This window comes from Neovison vison, chromosome 12, assembly GCF_020171115.1.
Source record: "Neovison vison isolate M4711 chromosome 12, ASM_NN_V1, whole genome shotgun sequence".
Lineage (NCBI taxonomy): Eukaryota > Metazoa > Chordata > Mammalia > Carnivora > Mustelidae > Neogale > Neogale vison.
This window is the reverse complement of record NC_058102.1, coordinates 85,128,636-85,147,494: the sequence shown is the minus strand read 5'-3', so window position 1 is coordinate 85,147,494 and position 18,859 is coordinate 85,128,636. Positions and strand designations below refer to the sequence as shown.

Sequence of the window (18,859 nt, the reverse complement as noted above, 5' to 3'; positions counted from 1 at the left end):
CATCCCAGGACCCCGGGATCAAGAACTGAGCTGAAAGCAGACACTTAACTGACTGAGCCACCCAGGCGTCCCTCAGACAATTTATCTTTTAAGACCTTAACCAATCATCACATCTCCTCCAAAGCCTCCTCTAACTTCCTGTTTTAGTCATTCAAATATCATTTATTAATTTACTTACCTACAAGTACTTATTAAATCTCTATGTATTGGAACATTAGAGCATTATGTATTACGTATTGCTAGGCATTGTGGGATAATCTAATCAGATATTTACCATTGCCCATTAAAAATCCTTCAGTGGTTCCCTATAAAATTAAAATGCTTAGCATGGATAACAGCATCCTCAATTTCCTGGCCCCTGCCAAGTTTATAAGGCTTACTTCCCAGCACCTGTCTTTACACTTTATCTGTACCCAAGGACTTAAGAGTTCAGTGAATATGGCTCTCTCAACTCTCTGTTCCTTTGTCTGTGCAATATTCTCTTTTGGTCTACTTGGCGAATTCCCATCATCCTGGCAGCATTCTGTGTGAAGTCTTTCCTAAAGGATTCTCCTGTGCTCATTCAAATCCAATAGCATCAGGTACTTCCTCTTTTGTGGTCCCACAGTATTCCATATTTAATTTATTCATACATTATACGGCAAATTTTTTGTTTGCATATTTATCTTTATGGCCACTTTATAGCAGAGACCTTATCCTATCTGTCCCCAATCACCAACAGGAAGCCTGGCACAAAACTGTTTTTAGTAAATGTTAACTAAATGAGCAAATGGATAATAATGAACGTTTATTCAGTTGAACAAGTTGAATGTCTTAATAAGGATATTAAATGACAGAAGAGGGAAACTCAATGGATAATCTCTGTACTCCGTAAATTTTAGCTGGTGACTGGTGTAATTGTTAATTATGGGTGATAAAGCTCTAACTCAAGGTAGAAAAAGAAAGGGCCAAGAAGAAGCTCTTCTAAGCCTCTACCCAAATTCCCCTTACTTGTTTCTTCAGTTGTGTCCCTTTTCTTGTCCCGAAAGGAGTTTTGATATCCCAATAGATATAGGTTGAAGAAGGCCATCTCAGGTCCTCCCTGTCGTCCTCTGGAATGTTCAGGCTGGAGCACTGGAGTCTGTTTGGTAACCATGGCAATGCCCTATGAATTACTATGACTAACACTCCCTTTACCTAAGGAGACACAGGATTTATGGGTTCACAGTAGAGCTGGAGTGGGACTGGGCTAAGTAACTTCAGAACAATGAAGGAATCAAGAGTCAGTTACCCTTTTTTTCTTGCACCAGTCTTTTTTATACTGTAAGTTTCAGAAGGCAGTGAATAGAAAGAGCACTGACTTGGGCTCACATATTACTTTTGCCATACTCTCAGTATCTGAGTTTGAATAGGTTAAGCCTCTGTTTATTTTAGAAAATGGCAATGGTATCTATCTCAGAGTTATGAGAATTAAATGATAATGTATGCAAATTTCCTTAGCATAGTGTTCAGCATATAACGGAAACAAACAGTATTTAAATGTGAATATGGTACTTCTGATCAGTCTTTACATTATTTCAAGCAGTGGTGTGCTGAACCAGTTCATACTGATTTTTGAGCTGCCTCTTAAATTTTCGGGAGTTTTACAAGATGGTTGTTTAAAACTTACAATTAAATAAATTGTATGAAAAGTAAAGATAGTAAATACTAAAAACTCATCTCTTCCTAATTATTTTACTATTATTTATGCTCATGAAATTTTATCTATTGTATGTGTACATTCTGTTATTTTTATTCTTTTTTCTGTTTGCTTTTCAGTTTGGGAAGTTTCTGTTGACATATCTTCAAACTGACTGTTTCTTTCCTTGGTTGTGTCCAGTGTATTGATAAGCCCATCAAAGGCATTCATTTCCATTTTTTTTAAAGTAAGCTCTAGGCCCAACATGGGGCTTGAACTCATGAGATCAAGATCAAGAGTCACACATTCTAGTGACTGAGCCAGCCAGGCACCCCTGTTACAGGTGTTTTTTTTTTTTATTCCCAACATTTCCTTTTGACTCTTAGTTTTCATTTCCATGCTTCATTACTCACCTGTTCTTTTTTTTTTTTTAAAAGGATTTTATTTACTTATTTGACAGAGAGAGATCACAAGTAGGCAGAGAGGCAGGCAGAGAGAGAGAGGAGGAAGCAGGCTCCCTGCTGAGCAGAGAGCCCGATGTGGGGCTCGATCCCAGGACCCTGAGATCATGACCCGAGCCGAAGGCAGCGGCTTAACCCACTGAGCCACCCAGGCGCCCACTCACCTGTTCTTGCATGTTGTCCACTTTTTCCATTAGCGTCCTTAGCATATTAATCAGTTAAATTCCCATTTTGACAATTCAAAAATTTCTGCCATATATGACTCTGGTTCTGATACTTGCTTTGTTTTGAGACTGCATTTTTTGCCTTTTAGCATTCCAGAAATGGTAAATGCTGCAAACAAAAGCTTGATTTATTTTGACTGGACTTAAGTGATAGTATGTAAATAATGTAGATTAAGTTTAAAAATACATCATGTCTATGCCCATTACATCGTCAAGAGCACAAAGAATTGAAAGGTTCTACCAGTTTCAAAAACGATTATCCAATTCAGCAAAGATGTTGCTCAAGTCACTGACAAATAAGTGAAGTTCCAACATAAGTCTCATTGTCTCATTTTTTGGGGGGGAGAAGAGGGAGAGGGAGAGAGAATCTTGAGCAGGTTCCATGCTTGGCCCCTTATTTCACTTTTATCTTACTGATTAATGCAAATTAAAATGTCAACAAACAGTGAAAACTATTCTCATTTGCTGGGGTGCCTGGGTAGCTCAGTCAGTTAGGCATCCGACTCTTAATTTTGGCCCAGGTCATGGCATCATCTCAGGGTCTTGAGATTGAGCTCTGCATGGGGCTGTATGCTCAGTAGGGAATCTGCTTGGGATTCTCTCCCTCTCTCTCTCTCCCTCTTCTCCTCCCTCATTTGTATGTGTGCTTGCTCTCCCTCTCTCAAATAAATAAATAAACCTTTGGGGAAAAAAACCCTATTCTCATTTGTCCAATGTAATCACAGGTTGGTTCTTGAATCAAGAAGTTGGCAAAATTGAGTGAAAGCATTCTGTGAGAATCAACTGGCTATAGGAAATTTATAATAAAGATCATATATTGTATTTTTTATAAATGTGTGCTACACATTCATATTCATGTTTGAACTTACGTATGTATACATACACATACGATTATTTTCTGGATAGCTGGTTGTTCATAATTTACCTGTATACCCATACCATGGTCGATTTCAAGCTATCATAGGACACCAACTGAATGTGGATTTGGGAATTGTTACAAATGGCAAACCATCTTCTCATGTTTTAATCTGGAGACTATATAAATGTTGGAAAGAAATTATTTTGACAATAAACATGTACTGAACACCTGTTGTGCCTGATGGTGTCCCATCAAGATCCAGAGATGACATTTAAGATCACACAGCTAAGGGACCCTGGGTGGCTCAGTCAGTTAAGTGTCTGCCTTCAGCTTGGGCTGAGATCTTGGGGTCCTAAAATCAAGACCCATGTCTGGTTTCCTGCTCAGTGGAGAAAGTGTCTCTGCCACTCCACTCCCCCCTCCCTCTCTCATAATTAAATAAAATCTATTAAAAAAATCACAAGGTATAAGAATACCTGGGAATTTTAAAGATATTATATTAAGTGAAATAAGCCAGTCACAGAGACAAACACTATATGATTCTACTTATGTAAGAGATCTAAAGCAGTCAAACTCACAGAAACACAAAGGTTGTCAGGGCTGGGAGGAGGGGGAAATGAAGCATAGAGAAATAAAGTTTCAGGGCGCCTGGGTGGCTCAGTGGGTTAAGCCACTGCCTTCGGCTCAGGTCATGATCTCAGAGTCCTGGGATCAAGTCCCGCATCGGGCTCTCTGCTCAGCAGGGAGTCTGCTTCCCTCTCTCTCTTTCTGCCTGCCTCTCTGTCTACTTGTAATCTCTGTCAAATAAACAAATAAAATCTTAAAAAAAAAAAGAAATAAGGGACGCCTGGGTGGCTCAGTTGGTTGGACGACTGCCTTCTGCTCAGGTCATGATCCTGGAGTCCCGGGATCGAGTCCCACAACAGGCTCCCAGCTCCATGGGGAGTCTGCTTCGCTCTCTGACTTTCTCCTCGCTCATGCTCTATCTCAAATAAATAAATAAAATCTTAAAAAAAAAAAAGAAATAAAATTTCAGGTTTGCAAAATGAAAAAGTTGTGGAGATCTGTTACATAACGATTTGAATATGGCTGATACTATGAAACTGTACACATAGAAATAGTCAAGGGTTAAAAAAAAAATAGCTGGGATTTGAATTCAGGCCTGATTCAAAACTCTTGTTTAGCAATTGTTATACTGCCTCCTACTTTCAAATATTTATCCTCTCAAACAATATTTCCTTTCTCTGAGTACATAGGTCCTGGTCTTCTGTATGGCAGGATAGCCACTGATTACCACCCACATTGCCTAGAGTTTAACAGATACCAGAATTTGTTCTTGGAAAATTGGTATACTCATCCAGGGCAGCAAATTCAAAATGGAGCCATCAATCCAAGAGTTTAAATGAAGGGCCGGGGGCACCTGGGTGGCTCAGATGGTTAGGTGTCTGTCTTTGGCTCAGGTCATGAGCTCAGGTCATGACGCCAGGTTCCTAGGATTGAGCCCCTGGGTCAGGCTCTCCGCTCAGCAGGGAGTCTGCTTCTCCCTCTCCCAGAATGCTCACATGCTCTCTCCCAGAAAAATAAAATGTTTAAAATAAAAATGGAGAACCAAACAAAGGTCAGAGAAATAGGCAAGAGGGTTCTGGGAGAAATAATTTTGGTTGTTTTAAAAGACAATATAATTGGGACTTGGGTAGCTCAGTTAGATGTCTGCCTTTGGCTCAGGTCATCATCCCCGAGTCCCTGGTTTGAGCCTGCATCTGGCTCCCTGCTCTGCAGGGAGTCTGCTTCTCCCTCTCCCTCTGCCCCTCCCCCCAGCTCATTTTTTCTCTCAAATAAGTAAATCAATCTTTAAGAGACTATAATGACTACATAATTTTAAAAAATGCTTATTCTACTGAAAGGAACACACCTGTGACATTAGTGAGATGTTTGAAATCATTATTTTTTAACATGTTATAACCTGAAATAAGTCACTTAAATCTTCCTGAACCTGAATTTTTCTGGAGTAAAATGTAGCTAATGCTAATTATAGGTAGTATAGGGCAAAGGAGGGCCTGAAATGGAAGGAAATATGTCTGAGAATGAATCAGAATCAAACTGAGCGGAAGCAGCCACGTCTAAAATGGAAAAAACTCAAAATATTATTAAAGACAAAGGATTCTAATACTATCCCAATTTAATCAAGGTAATTGTTTCAGAAAAGCAAGAATACAGTTTGCTAGAATGGCAAGAACAATGGAATTAGACCTGATTTAAAAATCAACACTTACAAGCAGTGCAGCATAGGGCTAACTACTTAATTTCCCCAAGCCCTGGTTTCTTCCTTGTAGGGTGCTGTAACCATTTATTTGACAAATATTTATTGACTACTAGGGCCAGGACTGTATTAGGTAGGTGCCATGGATACGTCTCCATTTTAATATAATTAAGACTCTGATAATATTTACTGAATGTTTTCGATGTTCCTAGATGCCAGGTACTATTACAAAGGATTTTAATTAATTATTGCTTCATTTAGTCCTTCCCACAACCTAAAACGTAGGTACTATTGATATCATTTACAGTTATATATAAAAGGCACAAAGAAGTTAGGTATCTCGCTCAGGATCAAACAGGCATCAGGCGTTCCGCTGGGAAATTTCTTGAGGGATGACAGGAAATTTTAAGTTCTTAGGTGTGCAAGGTGGAGGTAGAAGCTTTCCACAAAGGAGCAGCTTTAGTTCGCGCTCTACAGAACGGGGGTTGAAACGTTACTACCTCTTGGGGTTGTGTCTTTTAAATGAAATAGTTTATCAATAGTGTGCCTGGAACATGGTAATCACTAAACATTGTGAATTAAATTCCATTTCCTCACGTTGAATCACTGTGGCGAAGCACAGGAATTTTTTCACGGCTTTAAGCAAACGTTGTAAAAAGCTTTGCAAATGGGCAGTTTACACTGCTACCAACAACGTTAAGAGCTTTCTACCTGCTTTATGTTACGATATACGATAGGGCCACTCTCTGATCACTTTTTTCTGTTTTTGACAGTTTCACCTGTTCTCTGTCAAGTTCGCTATCTCCCCCATTTTCTACCGTCACCTCCGCTACAAACGAAGTTCTCCGAGAAACCGCCGAGGGGCGCGTGGGCGGGCGCTTTATCCCGCCACAACTGTTGACTCGCCACTTCGTCCACCACGCGAAAGCCAAACCCAGGTCTCGCGGGAGGAAACGCGGTTTCGAACGAGAACTTCTACCCCCACCCAGCCCCCCAAGGGTCACATGACTGGCGCCTGCGTCCTAGACTCAAGGTCTTTCCTGGTCACCTACTGGCTGTTAACTCGGCTACCGGTCGTCGCAAGGTCCATTCCGGATACAAACTCTTTAACTAGCCCTCCTTTGCGGAAGCCTGTCACAACCTAGCCGTCCACATTTTAGCGGAAGTTCGTCACGTCGCGGTTGCCCCCGCACAGCGGATGTGTGTCGCCGCTTAGGTGACGCTGGGAAGTGCTTGCAGCCTCCGTCGCTGCGTTCTGGTTGAAGCACTATGGAGGGAGAGCGGAAGAACAACAACAAACGGTGGTATTTTACTCGAGAACAACTGGAAAATAGCCCATCCCGTCGTTTTGGCCTGGACCCAGATAAAGAACTTTCTAATCGCCAGCAGGCGGCCAATCTGCTCCAGGACATGGGACAACGTCTTAACGTGTATCCTTGCGGCCTAGGCCTCCGGCCTTGGAGTCAGACCCGCCTTGCTAGGGCTTCAAGGCCTCAGGCTTTGTCAGGGACGGAAGAGAGAGGAGGTGGGCAGGGGCTGAATGTCTAGGTGGGAGAGCCTCCGATGGGGCGGGCTGAAGTTCAGTGTTGCGCCAGGGAAGCGAGGCGGAGTTAATTTCCCGCTCGCTTGCCAGTGCCACCAGCGTTGCTGGGAATTCGTATCCTTCGCAGCTTTGTGTTTTAACCAGCCGTTCCTGGTCCCCTTTCGTTGTGTTCTGGTCTCCTGGTCTGGTGACTTAGAGATTGTACATTTCTGCTATTCCCCAGGGGTTTGGTGGAGGTTTCACCGTTGGTGGCTGCCTTTTGAACTTAGTGTGTAAAGACAGTTTTGAGAAATTCAGGACCTGTAGGTCTTAAGAAGAGAGAGTGGCCTAGAATTAATGCACCAGCTATGGTTCAAAATCCGTTCCTTCCACTTAATAGCTGTTTAAGAAACCTGTCAAATTCTTGGTTTTCTTGTCTGTAAAATGGAGTGATAACTCTTGCATATAAATTTCTGTACCTAAGAAAATGCCTGGCACTCATGTTCAGATGGTAGCTACTGTAAAACTTACAGAATGTCAGAGGAAGGAAGGATGTCAGTTTCTGTTTGTAAGGATATAGACCCAGGGATCTAATGTTTTAAAAAACCGTTTACAGAATGTTGAGTTTTTAACTTACTCAGAGTTCTGATGTGTACTTGTTTTCTTTATATTTCAAAGATCAGATAATTTAGTGATCCCCCCCCTCAAGTATTTTTGTCAGAAAATATGCTCACTTTGTAGCAGAGAAAGCTTATATAGTTATAAAGTTCTTTCCACCCTGGAAATGAAAAATTATTTTTGGGTGAAGCTCCTATTATAGTGTGTGGCTGGCTGTAATGTTGTACCTTAAAGTTGTGCTCACCTCAAAAGAGGTGTCCTATTTATTGAGGATATTTGATTTGTTTCCCAAGCATTCGGTCAGTACTAAGTTAAATTTCCTGTTTGAAATTCTGTTTTAGTGCATCTAGCCCTTTTTAATGTGTGTGTTGTTATTAAGGTTGTTGACATCTTGGGACCACAACCTCTTCACTGAATAACCCACATTGTCTCTGAGGGCTTTAGAAGTAAGACATTTAAAATTTGTCAGTGAATGAGTATCAAATCATTCCACAGTGTTTCTTCTCCCAGGGATCGCCATATGAGAAGGCTTAGTTGTCACACACAAGGGGGACTGAAAAGTTAATTTTTGGAGCTTAGAAGGTGAGTAGATAGTGGAGACATACCTAGGGGCCAGATCAGGGAGGGTGTTACAAGTCACGTGAAGAGATATCCTGAGCTAATGGATCATCACAGCAGGATTTTCAGGAGGCAAGTGACAGGTTTAGGTCTACATAAATTTTTTATATTCCTTGATCCACACATGCTAAGAAGCTTGGTTGTTATCAGTTCAGCAGATTTTACATACTGAATACCGGTTGTGGGTAAGGCATTATGTTAAGCGTCAGTTGGTGGTTAATAATTTGGTGAAAGGAAACAGATTTGCTCTTTAATTTGAAAAATTAAGTATGATTTTCATTTAGAACCGTGTACTATGCTTAACTGCATGGTCCTTTTGGGAGGATATATAGGTTGTATTTTTGGGAGTTGTTCTGCCTGCCTGTTTTGGGGCCTTAACTTTAACATTTTAGCTCACAATTGACTATCAACACTGCTATAGTATACATGCATCGATTCTACATGATTCAGTCCTTTACACAGTTCCATCGAAATGTAAGTATTATTACTATTATTACTATTCTGTATAGCGTAATCATTTTGTGATCCATTTCATGTGTGGTGGGGGTGAGGAGGTTGATCTATGTTGCTGAACTGGGATTTGAAATTTAGAAAATAGGATTGATCACTTTCATTGTGTGTCACACTGAATCCAGTCTTCCAGTTTTTCAGTAAACTGTCTGGTTAGTTATCTGGTAGGTTTAGTGCATCCTTAGGATAGATGAATTCTCTAATAAAGAAATAGATTATTGAACACTACCATTTTTGGGTTGGGAGAGGAGCATTAAAGGGGAGATGATGCTTAATTTAAGTGTAACTTTTGAAGTGGTAAATAGTAATGTTGCCACAGGAAAACAAGTGAATGTAAGTGATTTAGATTTTCTAAAAATCTTTGATAGAATTGCAGTCAGTGACTGGTTGGAGAGGGAAAATACATTATGTGATGATGGGGGGCAACTTTTAAGACAGGAAGAAGAAAATAATAGTAATAAAGGGATTTTTTTTTTTCTGGACAGAATTGTAAATAGTGCTATTTTTAGTTTTGATACCTGAAATGGTCCTATTTAATATTATTATAAATGACTTTGAAGTGAGTACACTATATATAATATGTATCCTGGTTGCAGGTAATGTTTAACTAAATCTCAAGGTAATAGGACTAAACTTGATGAATACTTCAGATGGGTTTGTGAGTCAAATATTTCTTCCCCCCCCTTTTTTTTTTAAAAGAAAGGTTGTGTTTTGAAGAAAAGTGTTTAAGACTTACCCTTAGGACAATAGGCTTTGAGCTATTTATTTATTTATTTATTAGACAGAGAAAGATCACAAGTAGGCAGAGAGGCAGGCAGAGAGAGGGGGGAAGCAGGCTCCCTGTTGAGCAGAGTCCGATGTGGGGCTTGATCCCAGGACCCTGAGATCATGACCTAAGCTGAAGGCAGCGGCTTAACTCACTGAGCCACCCAGGTGCCCCTGAGCTCTTTTTTTTTTTAAATGCCATGGAAAGAGAATCTGTGAAGTTAGATAGTGCTCTTGTAATATAAGTTGGCATACTCAATATTGGGAGTAACTGTACCGGAAACCCTTTGGATCTGTGGATTAAGTATTCCCAATTTTTATCCAGTCATCTTGGCTTTCTCCTACCAGTAGACCTCTCACCTCCAGCCATGCCCTACCTCTGATTGCAAGAAGCAAGTTTATTAAGATAGGGAAAAGCAGTTAATGAGGATATCTGTCTGATAGCTCTGTAAGAGAAGGTAGTGGATAAAAAATGAAAATTGAGGAGGAAGTCCATAGCTGTCTTGCCAATTCTGAATGTTCTTCATGTCTTCCTTTTTATAATGGTAAAGATTTGAAATCTAGGATGAAATACATCTCAAATCAGTTTGTCCACTTTGTGCACATGTATATTATATACTTCTCCTGCATATATCTTTTAAGTTACATTTTTCCTTCTTTCCTGTGTATTAAGCTTAGCAAGGACAGAGACTCACTTTTCTGTGTATCCTCCAAAGCACCTTCAGTAAACTTGAATGAATGAATGAACTGGTATTTATCCAATAAATATAGAGAGATTCCAGTGGATGACATGACCTTTTCCAAGATACAGTGACTTTTAAAATTTGGGATTGTTGATCCTCTTTAGAGAATTGATTTTAGGCACATTCTGGAATTAACAGATCAAAAATACCACCCTTTAATATCTTAGGTTTAAGACGTCATAAATCCAAGTTCAAATTTGAGAGGACTTAATACATTGTTGTAGCATTGATATTTGTCCTATCAAGCTCCTGTGCATTTTTCATGTTATTTTTTTCTCATTATAAAGGCAATAAATGCTTACCGTAAAAATTAATATGGAAATGTATAATAGAAAGTGAAAGATCCTCTGTAATCCCACCCTCCAGGGTTAACCATTGATAAATGTTTTGTCATATAGTGTCTTGGGCATTTTTGTGTGTAAATACCTAGTATTTATGTATTTCTATTAAAAAATAATTTCTGATAATACTACTATTATGTGAATTGCCTTTATTAGTTAACAGTATATATCGGATATCTTTTCATAGTGGTTTTTCATTACAGATGACCTTGGAATGAGGTAGGGGTTGGGGTACCTATCTCTACACAGTTGAAAATCCACATGTAATTCTTGACTCCACAGAAAGTTAACTAGCAGAAGCTTTACCAATAACATAGTTAACATGTATTTGTATGTTATATGTATCATATACCGTATCCTTACAAAAAAATAGGCTGGAGAAAAGAAAATATTAAGAAAATCATGAGGAAGACAAAATAAAATTATAGTACTGTATTGTATTTATAGAGAAAAAATTTGCATATAAGTGGACCGACACAGTTCAAACCAGTGTTGTTCAAGTATTAGCTGTATTTTATTTTATTTCTTTATGTGTGTTAGCTGTATTTTAAATGGCCACATAGTATTTCTTTGTATTGTTACCATATATTTCATCTCCATACTGGCAGATACTTGGGTTGTTTGTAGTTTAGTAATTATAGATAATGTTATATAACATTGGTACATATATTATGTGACTTACATGATTGTTTTAATATAAATTCCTATAGGTAAAATTACTGCGTCTATAGGGCTGCATTTAAAAAATTTTTGTCCTCTCAATTTGCCTTACTGAAAGATTGTATCTGTATACATTGTTTTGTTTTGTCAGTTTGCACTACTGAAAGATTTTATCAGTATATATTGTTTTGTTGTGTCAGTTTGCCTTATTGAAAGATTATATCAGTATATATTGTTCCCAGCGGTGTGAGAGAGGGTCCTTGTCTCTGCATCCTTACAAATAACGTATTTATTACATCAGGAAATAGTAAGTTTTAACGACTTGTTGTGTGCTAGGGATGCAGCGGTAAACAAGATAGAGGGCATCCTAAATTATTTTCTTAATTTACATTTTTTTCAGTTAGTGAAGTCAAGCTTCTTAAACCTATTTAGGTCATTGTTCTTATGAAATTGAAAAATCAACTTAAAAATTGACTTGGTTCTCTTTGCTCCTCTTTTATTCTGATTTTCTTATTATACAAGCTCCCATATGTTAGAGCTGTATGTCACGTGTTGTGAATACTTTCCTCATTTTGTTCTATTTCTTTGTTCATAGAGTTTTGAGGCCTAGAACTCTTGCCTTTAAAAACTTCTTAAAATTTTTTTGTTGAAGTATAACGGTAAAGCACAAAAATCTGAAATGTGCAGCTTGATTACTTTTTGTCTTATTATTATTATTACTGTATGTATATGTAGCCACCACTCAGATGAAGATAAAGTATATTTCCAGTACCCTGGAGGATAGAGAACTTGTCTTTCAGTGGAAATACATTTTATTTCTTTAGTGGACATGATTAAATGATTAATTTTCATTTAATTTGTGGCATTGTATTACTTTTTATGAGAAGAAATTTAACCTCATGAATTGAATTTCTAAATGTACTGTCTTAAATGTTTTCAAATGAGGGAGTATAAAATTAATGGTGAGCAACTTGGTGTGTTTATGTAATATTTCATATATTATGAAATTGGGTGCTGTATTTTAATACCTAACAGATTTAACTGGGTGTATTTTATTCTGGTTAGCTTATTCTTAAGGGGTCAAGCTTAGTGGTTAAGAGAATGGGCTCTGGAGTCAGACATGTCTGTCTAGGTTTGGATTTTGTGAACTGCTTATATGGCTTTGGGTAAGTTTTCTCATCTCTTTGGAGTCAGTAATAGCGCCTGTCTCCTAGAGTACTTAATAAGATTTATTTGTTTATTAGAGAGAGTGCTAGTGGGGGAGGGGCAGAAGGAGAGGGAGAGAGAATCTCAAGTAGACTCTTCATTGAGTGCAAAGCTTGGAGTCCCAACTTGGGGCTTGATCCCATGATCCTGAGATCATGACCTGAGCTGAAATCAACAGTTGGACACTTAACCAACAGAGCCACCCAGACACCCCCATGGTTCTTATATATATACACGTGTGTGTGTGTGTTGTGTGTGTATAAGATTTTATTTATTTACTTGACAGAGATTACAAGTAGGCATAGAGACAGGCAGAGAAAGAGAGGGGGAAGCAAGCTCCCTGCTAAGCAGGGAGCCCGATGTGGGGCTCGATCCCAGGACCCCGGGACCATGACCTGAGCTGAAGGCAGAGGCTTTAACCCACTGAGCCACTTAGGTGCCTCAATATTTAAATGAATTAATTTACAAAGTGCCTGTACATAATGAATAAATACTAGGTGGCATTTTTATTCTTTTAAAATGGAGAAAATCTTAGATTTTAACCTGGTATAAGAATTCCTCTTAGAAATTGCCTTTGATAGGAACATGCTTTAGTAAACTGGATTGGTAAGTGATTCCATGAGGAACAATGAGTATTTACATGGTTGTGCAAAAATTAGACTGAAATTTACCTCTTGCAGTCTTCCACTTAATGAGTTGTTACCTTGCCTTGGTAGCCATTGTTTGTACACCATATTTTAGTTTGTGCCTTTTGAATGTATTGTTAGTTCCTTGAAGACCAAGTTGTAGGCTAAAAATCTTAGTGTTGTCTTTAAGTATTTCTTTTCCTTTCTGCTTTTTCCTATCAGTTAAAAAGTCCTGTTAATTTTTAGAATGTTAGCTGTTTTTTCTGTCTATAGTCATCATAAAATTGAAAGAAGAGAGAGAGGGGCACTTGGGTGGCCTCAGGTGGTGAAGTGTGTGCCTTCCGCTCAGCTCATGATCCCAGGGTCCTGGGACAGAACTCTGAGTTAGGCTCCCTGCTAGTGGATGCCTGCTTCTCACTCTCCCTCTTCCTGCTGCTCCCCCTGCTTGTGCTCTCTCTCTCTCTGGCAAATAAATAAATAAAATCTTTTTTTTTTTTTTTTAAACAGAGAATAAAAGAGGAAATGATGATATTCCTGTAGCTAGCTGCTCAGAGAGAATCCTGTTGACATTTTAGAATTTTTTTTCTTGGCACACAAATACATACACAAAGATTTAGTGAAGCCCTGTTAATTTTCTAAAATCATACCTGCGGTTCCCCCCGTTTTTCTACTGCTAATGCCTACTCTAAACTTCATTTCTTAATGCCTGGATTACTAATTTTTTTTTCTTTTTTAAAATTAATTTTTAATGAGTTTTATTCTTTCCTCCTTTTAGTCCTCCCTAGGACTGGATATGTCTGTCTGTCTGACCTTCCTTCCTTTATTAAATATTTTATTTGAGAGTGTGTGTTTTTTAAGATTTTATTTATTTATTTAACAGAGAGAGACACAACGAGAGAGGGAACACAGGCAGGGGGAGTGGGAGAGGGAGAAGCAGGCTCCCTGCTGAGCAGGGAGCCCGATGTGGGGCTCGATCCCAGGACTCTGGGATCATGATCTGAGTCGAAAACAGATGACTGAGCTGCCCAGGCGCCCCTCAATTTATTATGCTCTGATTACTCACATCTTGTTTGTGCCTATCTTCCTCTGGTTCTGCTTTGTTTATCCTGAGGTCTAGCAGTATATATGGAGTTTGCCGCTTAAAACTGCAACAAACATGAAGGAAGAGAATTATTGCTGTGAATTGGATTTGTGGGTAAAAATCTCTTACAGCGAAATAGCAGATGGCAGCAAGGATATAAAGAAGTATTAGAATGCCTATCAGTTCTACTCCATAAAGTGAAATAGATATTTAAATTGTATAAAATTATTTATCATGTTTCTTTGACTCCTGGTTCTTGCCATTGCCATCTTTGATTCATTGAAATATTCTTAAGATTCAGTAGAATTTCTGAGATTTCTCAGATCCCTACCAGGCTACATTTATGTCATATTGCTCTAATCTGTTAACATTGTTTTGTGACGAATTTGTTGTTTACTTGTGTATTGGCTTGAGATTTTTTTTTCCCTGTGTGCCTTTGTATAACATCTTGAATATAACACTATTTTAAAATTCTCTTTTATAAGATTTGTGCTCCCTCCATATATAAGTATACTCTAGATAATTCACATACAATAAAATATATCCTTTTAAAGTCTGCAGTATGCTGAGTTTTTGTTGTTGTTTTAAAAGATTTTGTTTCTTTTAGAAAGACTGCACATGAACAGGGGGAGAGGCAGAGGGGGAGGGAGAGGCGGGGGGAAAGAAAATCAAGTCAACTCCTTGCTGAGAATGGAGGTGGACATAGGGCTCAATCCCATGACCCTGAGATCATGACCTGAGCCAAAACCAAGAGTTGGACACTTAACCAACTGAGCCATCCAGGTATCCCAAGTCACTTGTTGTTAATATATTCACCAAGTTATGCAGCCATCACCATGGTCTAATTCCACAAAATTTACATTGCCCCAGAAAGAAACTTTTTATGCATTCGTGGTCACTCCCATTTTCCTATTCTAGCCCCTGGCAATCACTAATCTACTTTCAATTTGCCCCTAGAAAAAAAAGTATATAGAGGGTTATGATATAAACTTAAAGAACTTCATTTTAAATAGAAAACCAACTATTTATATCTAGTCGTTTCTCACATAGATTGCTTTCAACGAGAGTTTGTTATAAGAAGGGTTGATTTTTGGGAGTGGATGGATATAGATGAACAGATAACGAGAGGGAATGGCATTTTAAGGAGAAAAGGCATTACTGAGAAGTGATGAAGTTGGGGCAAGCAGGGAATTTGGTTTGAGACTTAGGTCTTTTTTAGATCTACCTTGATCTAGGAATAAATAATGAATGTAATTTATTTTCTTTCCATCCAGTCTGTGGCTCCAGCGGCCTTATTTCTAGCAGCTAAAGTAGAGGAGCAACCAAAAAAATTGGAACACGTCATCAAGGTAGCACATGCTTGTCTCCATCCGCAGGAATCACTTCCTGATACTAGGAGTGAGGTAGGGGATTCATTACACATACCTGTTTTTTTTTTTTTAATTTATTTTGATAGTAGCTTAGTTTTGTAACTTTGGTTTACTTAAGTCTGAGTAAGAGTAAATTCAAGGGCTCTTGAATTTTTAGTTTTTATTTTTCCTTTACAAAAAACATCAGAAACTATGGCAAAAGTTAGTTGTATTCGTATAGTAAAATTGGGAAATGCAGAAAAACAAAGAAGAAAATGTATCACCTAGGTATAATTTGGACCATGGATATGTAAGTGATTATTATTTCTCAGTTCTTTTCTGTGAATAGCTACACACATATGTATTTTTATGTCTTTTCCACTTACTATAATGTAAATATTTTCCCATTTTAGTCTCCCTTTTCTGCCTCTCTCTCTCTTTTTTCTTTTTTTTTAAAGATTTTTAACCTTTGACAGAGGTCACAAGTAGGCAGAGAGGCAGGCAGAGAGAGAGAAGAGGAAGCAGGCTCCCCGCTGAGCAGAGAGCCCGATGTGGGGCTTGAGTCCAGGACCCTGGGATCATGACCTGAGTGGAAGGCAGAGGCTTTAACCCACTGAGCCACCCAGGCACCCCTCTTTTTTTTTTTTTTAAAGATTTTAATTATTTGAAAGAGCCCATGAGCTGGGTGGGGCAGAGGGACAAGCAGACCCCCTACTCAATGGGAAGCCAGATGTGGGGGCTCTATCCCAGGATCCTGAGATCATGACATGAGCCAAAGTCAGATCCTTAACCGACTGAGCCACCCAAGCGTCCCATGAATAATATTCTTACCAATAAATTTTTGTTATGGACTCTTCAGAAAAATGAGTCCTGTCTTTTTACTTTTAAAGAAATTACAGAAGTTACATATGCTTGTTAAAGACAACCCAAATATTCAAGAATCATTTGTAGTGAAAGTTAAAGCTCTTCTCCCCTCCTCCTGGCAGGATACTGCTGATTATAATTTCAGTATATGTTCTGTTAACCTCTATCCTGTGCATGTACACATAGCTTTTTTTCCTTCCATCCTTCCTTGACTTAAAGAAGGGAAACTGTCCTGGCTTTTAAGTCTGTTGTTGGGGAGTGATGAGTAGTGAGAAATTTTGAGGTCTGACATGTGTGTTTAAACTGTGGATTTCTGTTACTAGATTCTTTACGTCTCTTACAATGGATGCATGAGTCATCTTTTATCAAATAGTTAAATTTACATGTTCTCATTATATTGGAGAAAGTGGTTCTTTGGGGGGGTTATTTGGTTGCTTGTTTTTTATAGATTTATTTATTTGAGAAAAGAGTGCAGGGAGGGGCAGGAGAGAATCTCAAGCAGACTTTGTGCTGAGGTGGATTCCCACAACCCTGAGATCATAAACTGACCTGAAATCACAAGTCAGATACTTAACCAGCTGAGCCACCCGGTTGCCCCTTTATTTTGATAATAGCCCCTAATTATGTGAATTGTTTCCCATAGCAGGGTTTTGATTGCCCTTCGTTTTCTCTTGGGTACAGCAGTAGCTCTTGTTGAGAGTTACTGCCCTGGATTTTTATTTTGGTTTTAGACTAGTAAATGCCCTTTGTCCATAGGACTGACCAAATGAAACAAAATTTTGTTTTAACAGAGTAAAACAAAAAATAATGTACTTTTTTTCCTCTAAGGTATATTTATGTAATTTCTCACCTGAGTTTCTATTCCTTGTGAGATGGGGTATCTTAGAGGAGGATATTTTCTTCACTATATGGAAAGCAGTACTAGCATAATTTAAGTACTTATTGGACTTGATTCAAGATCATAAAGCTAGGTGGAAAGTTCACTACACTATAGATCTAACTCCTGCCCCAAGTCTCATTCTCTGACCTAGAGTTCTAGACCATTGCTGTCCAATAGAAATACAGAGGGAGTCATGTAGTCATGTATAATTAAAGATTTTTAACTTTTCATTGAACTTCATTTAAAATCTTCATTAGAAATAAAATCTTCATATAAAAGAAGGTGAAATTGGAGCACCTGGGTGGCTTAGTCCGTTAAGTGTCTGCCTTCAGCTCAGGTCGTGATTCCAGAGTCTTGGGATCAAGCTCCGCATCAGACTCCCTACTCAGTGGGGAGCCTGCTTCTCCCTCTCTCTTTGCCGCTCCATCCCTGTTCATGCTCACTCTCTCATGCTCTCTGTCTTTCTCAAATAAATAAAATCTTTAAAAAAACAAAAAAATGAAAGGTGAAATTAATTATGGTATTTTATATTAATATATTTTATTTAATCCCATTTCAGCATAAAATCAGTATTAAAACATTAATGAGGTCATTTATAATATTATTTAACTAAGTCTTCAAAACTTGGTGTGTGTGTGTGTATATATATATATATATATATATATATATTTTTTTTTTTTTTTTAACTTTACTTATTGGAGAGCTCATGAGTGGAGGAGGGACAGAGGGAGAGGAAGAAGCAGACCTCACGCTGAGTGGGGAGTCACATGTGGGGCTTGATCCCAGGATTCTGGAATCACGACCTGAGCCAAAGGCAGACGCTTAACTGACTGAACCACAAAGGCACCCCAGTTTGGCATATATTCTATTGGATATCTCAGTTTAGACTAGGTACATTTAGGTGCTCAGTAGCCATATGTTGACAATGGCTGCAGTATTGACTGGTACAAATATGAGAGAAGTTTTTTTTTTGTTGTTTATTCCCTTTTCCTTTGAACTCTTCTGATTCTTAAAAATCTAGCATTAGCTGGGAGGTTTTGTTAGGAGTCAGATGTTTGAAATTGCCTGCAGTACCTTAGGAAGGGTCTACAGTGTATTTTGATGATGTTGAAAAAAGATGTATGTATCTTTAATTATCTTGTGTCTGCATCATATGACTTTAAAACCTAAAATGTTAGTCTTGAAATGAACCAACTCTCTGGTGCCTTTTCTGTAGCTAATTATGAATGAAGTGTTATTTCTCAGTATACCTCTTTTTTTCCTTCTTCAAAGAGGAAAAGTTGTGCTAAATATAGAGATAAGTATTGTATTTCAGTTCCTAGGCTACCTCCTCACTTCATGCCTGCCTTTTGTTGCTTTGGTTTTCCTGGAAGAAGTTGTTAGAATTGTTTACACTTTATATATTGTGCCTTTTTGGGAAATAATTTATTTATCTTCTCACCTACAGGCTTACCTGCAACAAGTTCAAGATCTGGTGATACTAGAAAGCATAATTCTGCAGACTTTAGGTAAATTTATTTTTCTTTAAAATAGTAAATATAAGGGACACCTGGGTGGCTCAGTGGGTTAAAGCCTCTGCCTTCGGCTCAGGTCATGATCCCAGGGTCCTGGGATT

General features: G+C 38.4%; 1 protein-coding gene across 2 annotated transcripts in view; it reads left to right on the top strand.

The window, feature by feature from the left end:
• Positions 1 to 6,620: 6,620 nt before the first annotated feature.
• The window catches only part of CCNT1 (cyclin T1), a 36,670-nt gene continuing 24,431 nt past the window's right edge, over positions 6,621 to 18,859 (top strand). For both annotated transcript variants that reach the window (XR_006381413.1, XM_044229162.1), the window contains exons 1-4: positions 6,621 to 6,891; positions 8,612 to 8,693; positions 15,426 to 15,554; positions 18,692 to 18,752. Coding sequence is in view for 1 of the 2 variants with exons in the window: in XM_044229162.1 (XP_044085097.1) it covers positions 6,731 to 6,891; positions 8,612 to 8,693; positions 15,426 to 15,554; positions 18,692 to 18,752 (433 nt within the window). In the remaining variant the exon portion in view is untranslated. The remainder of the gene's footprint in view (positions 6,892 to 8,611; positions 8,694 to 15,425; positions 15,555 to 18,691; positions 18,753 to 18,859) is intronic.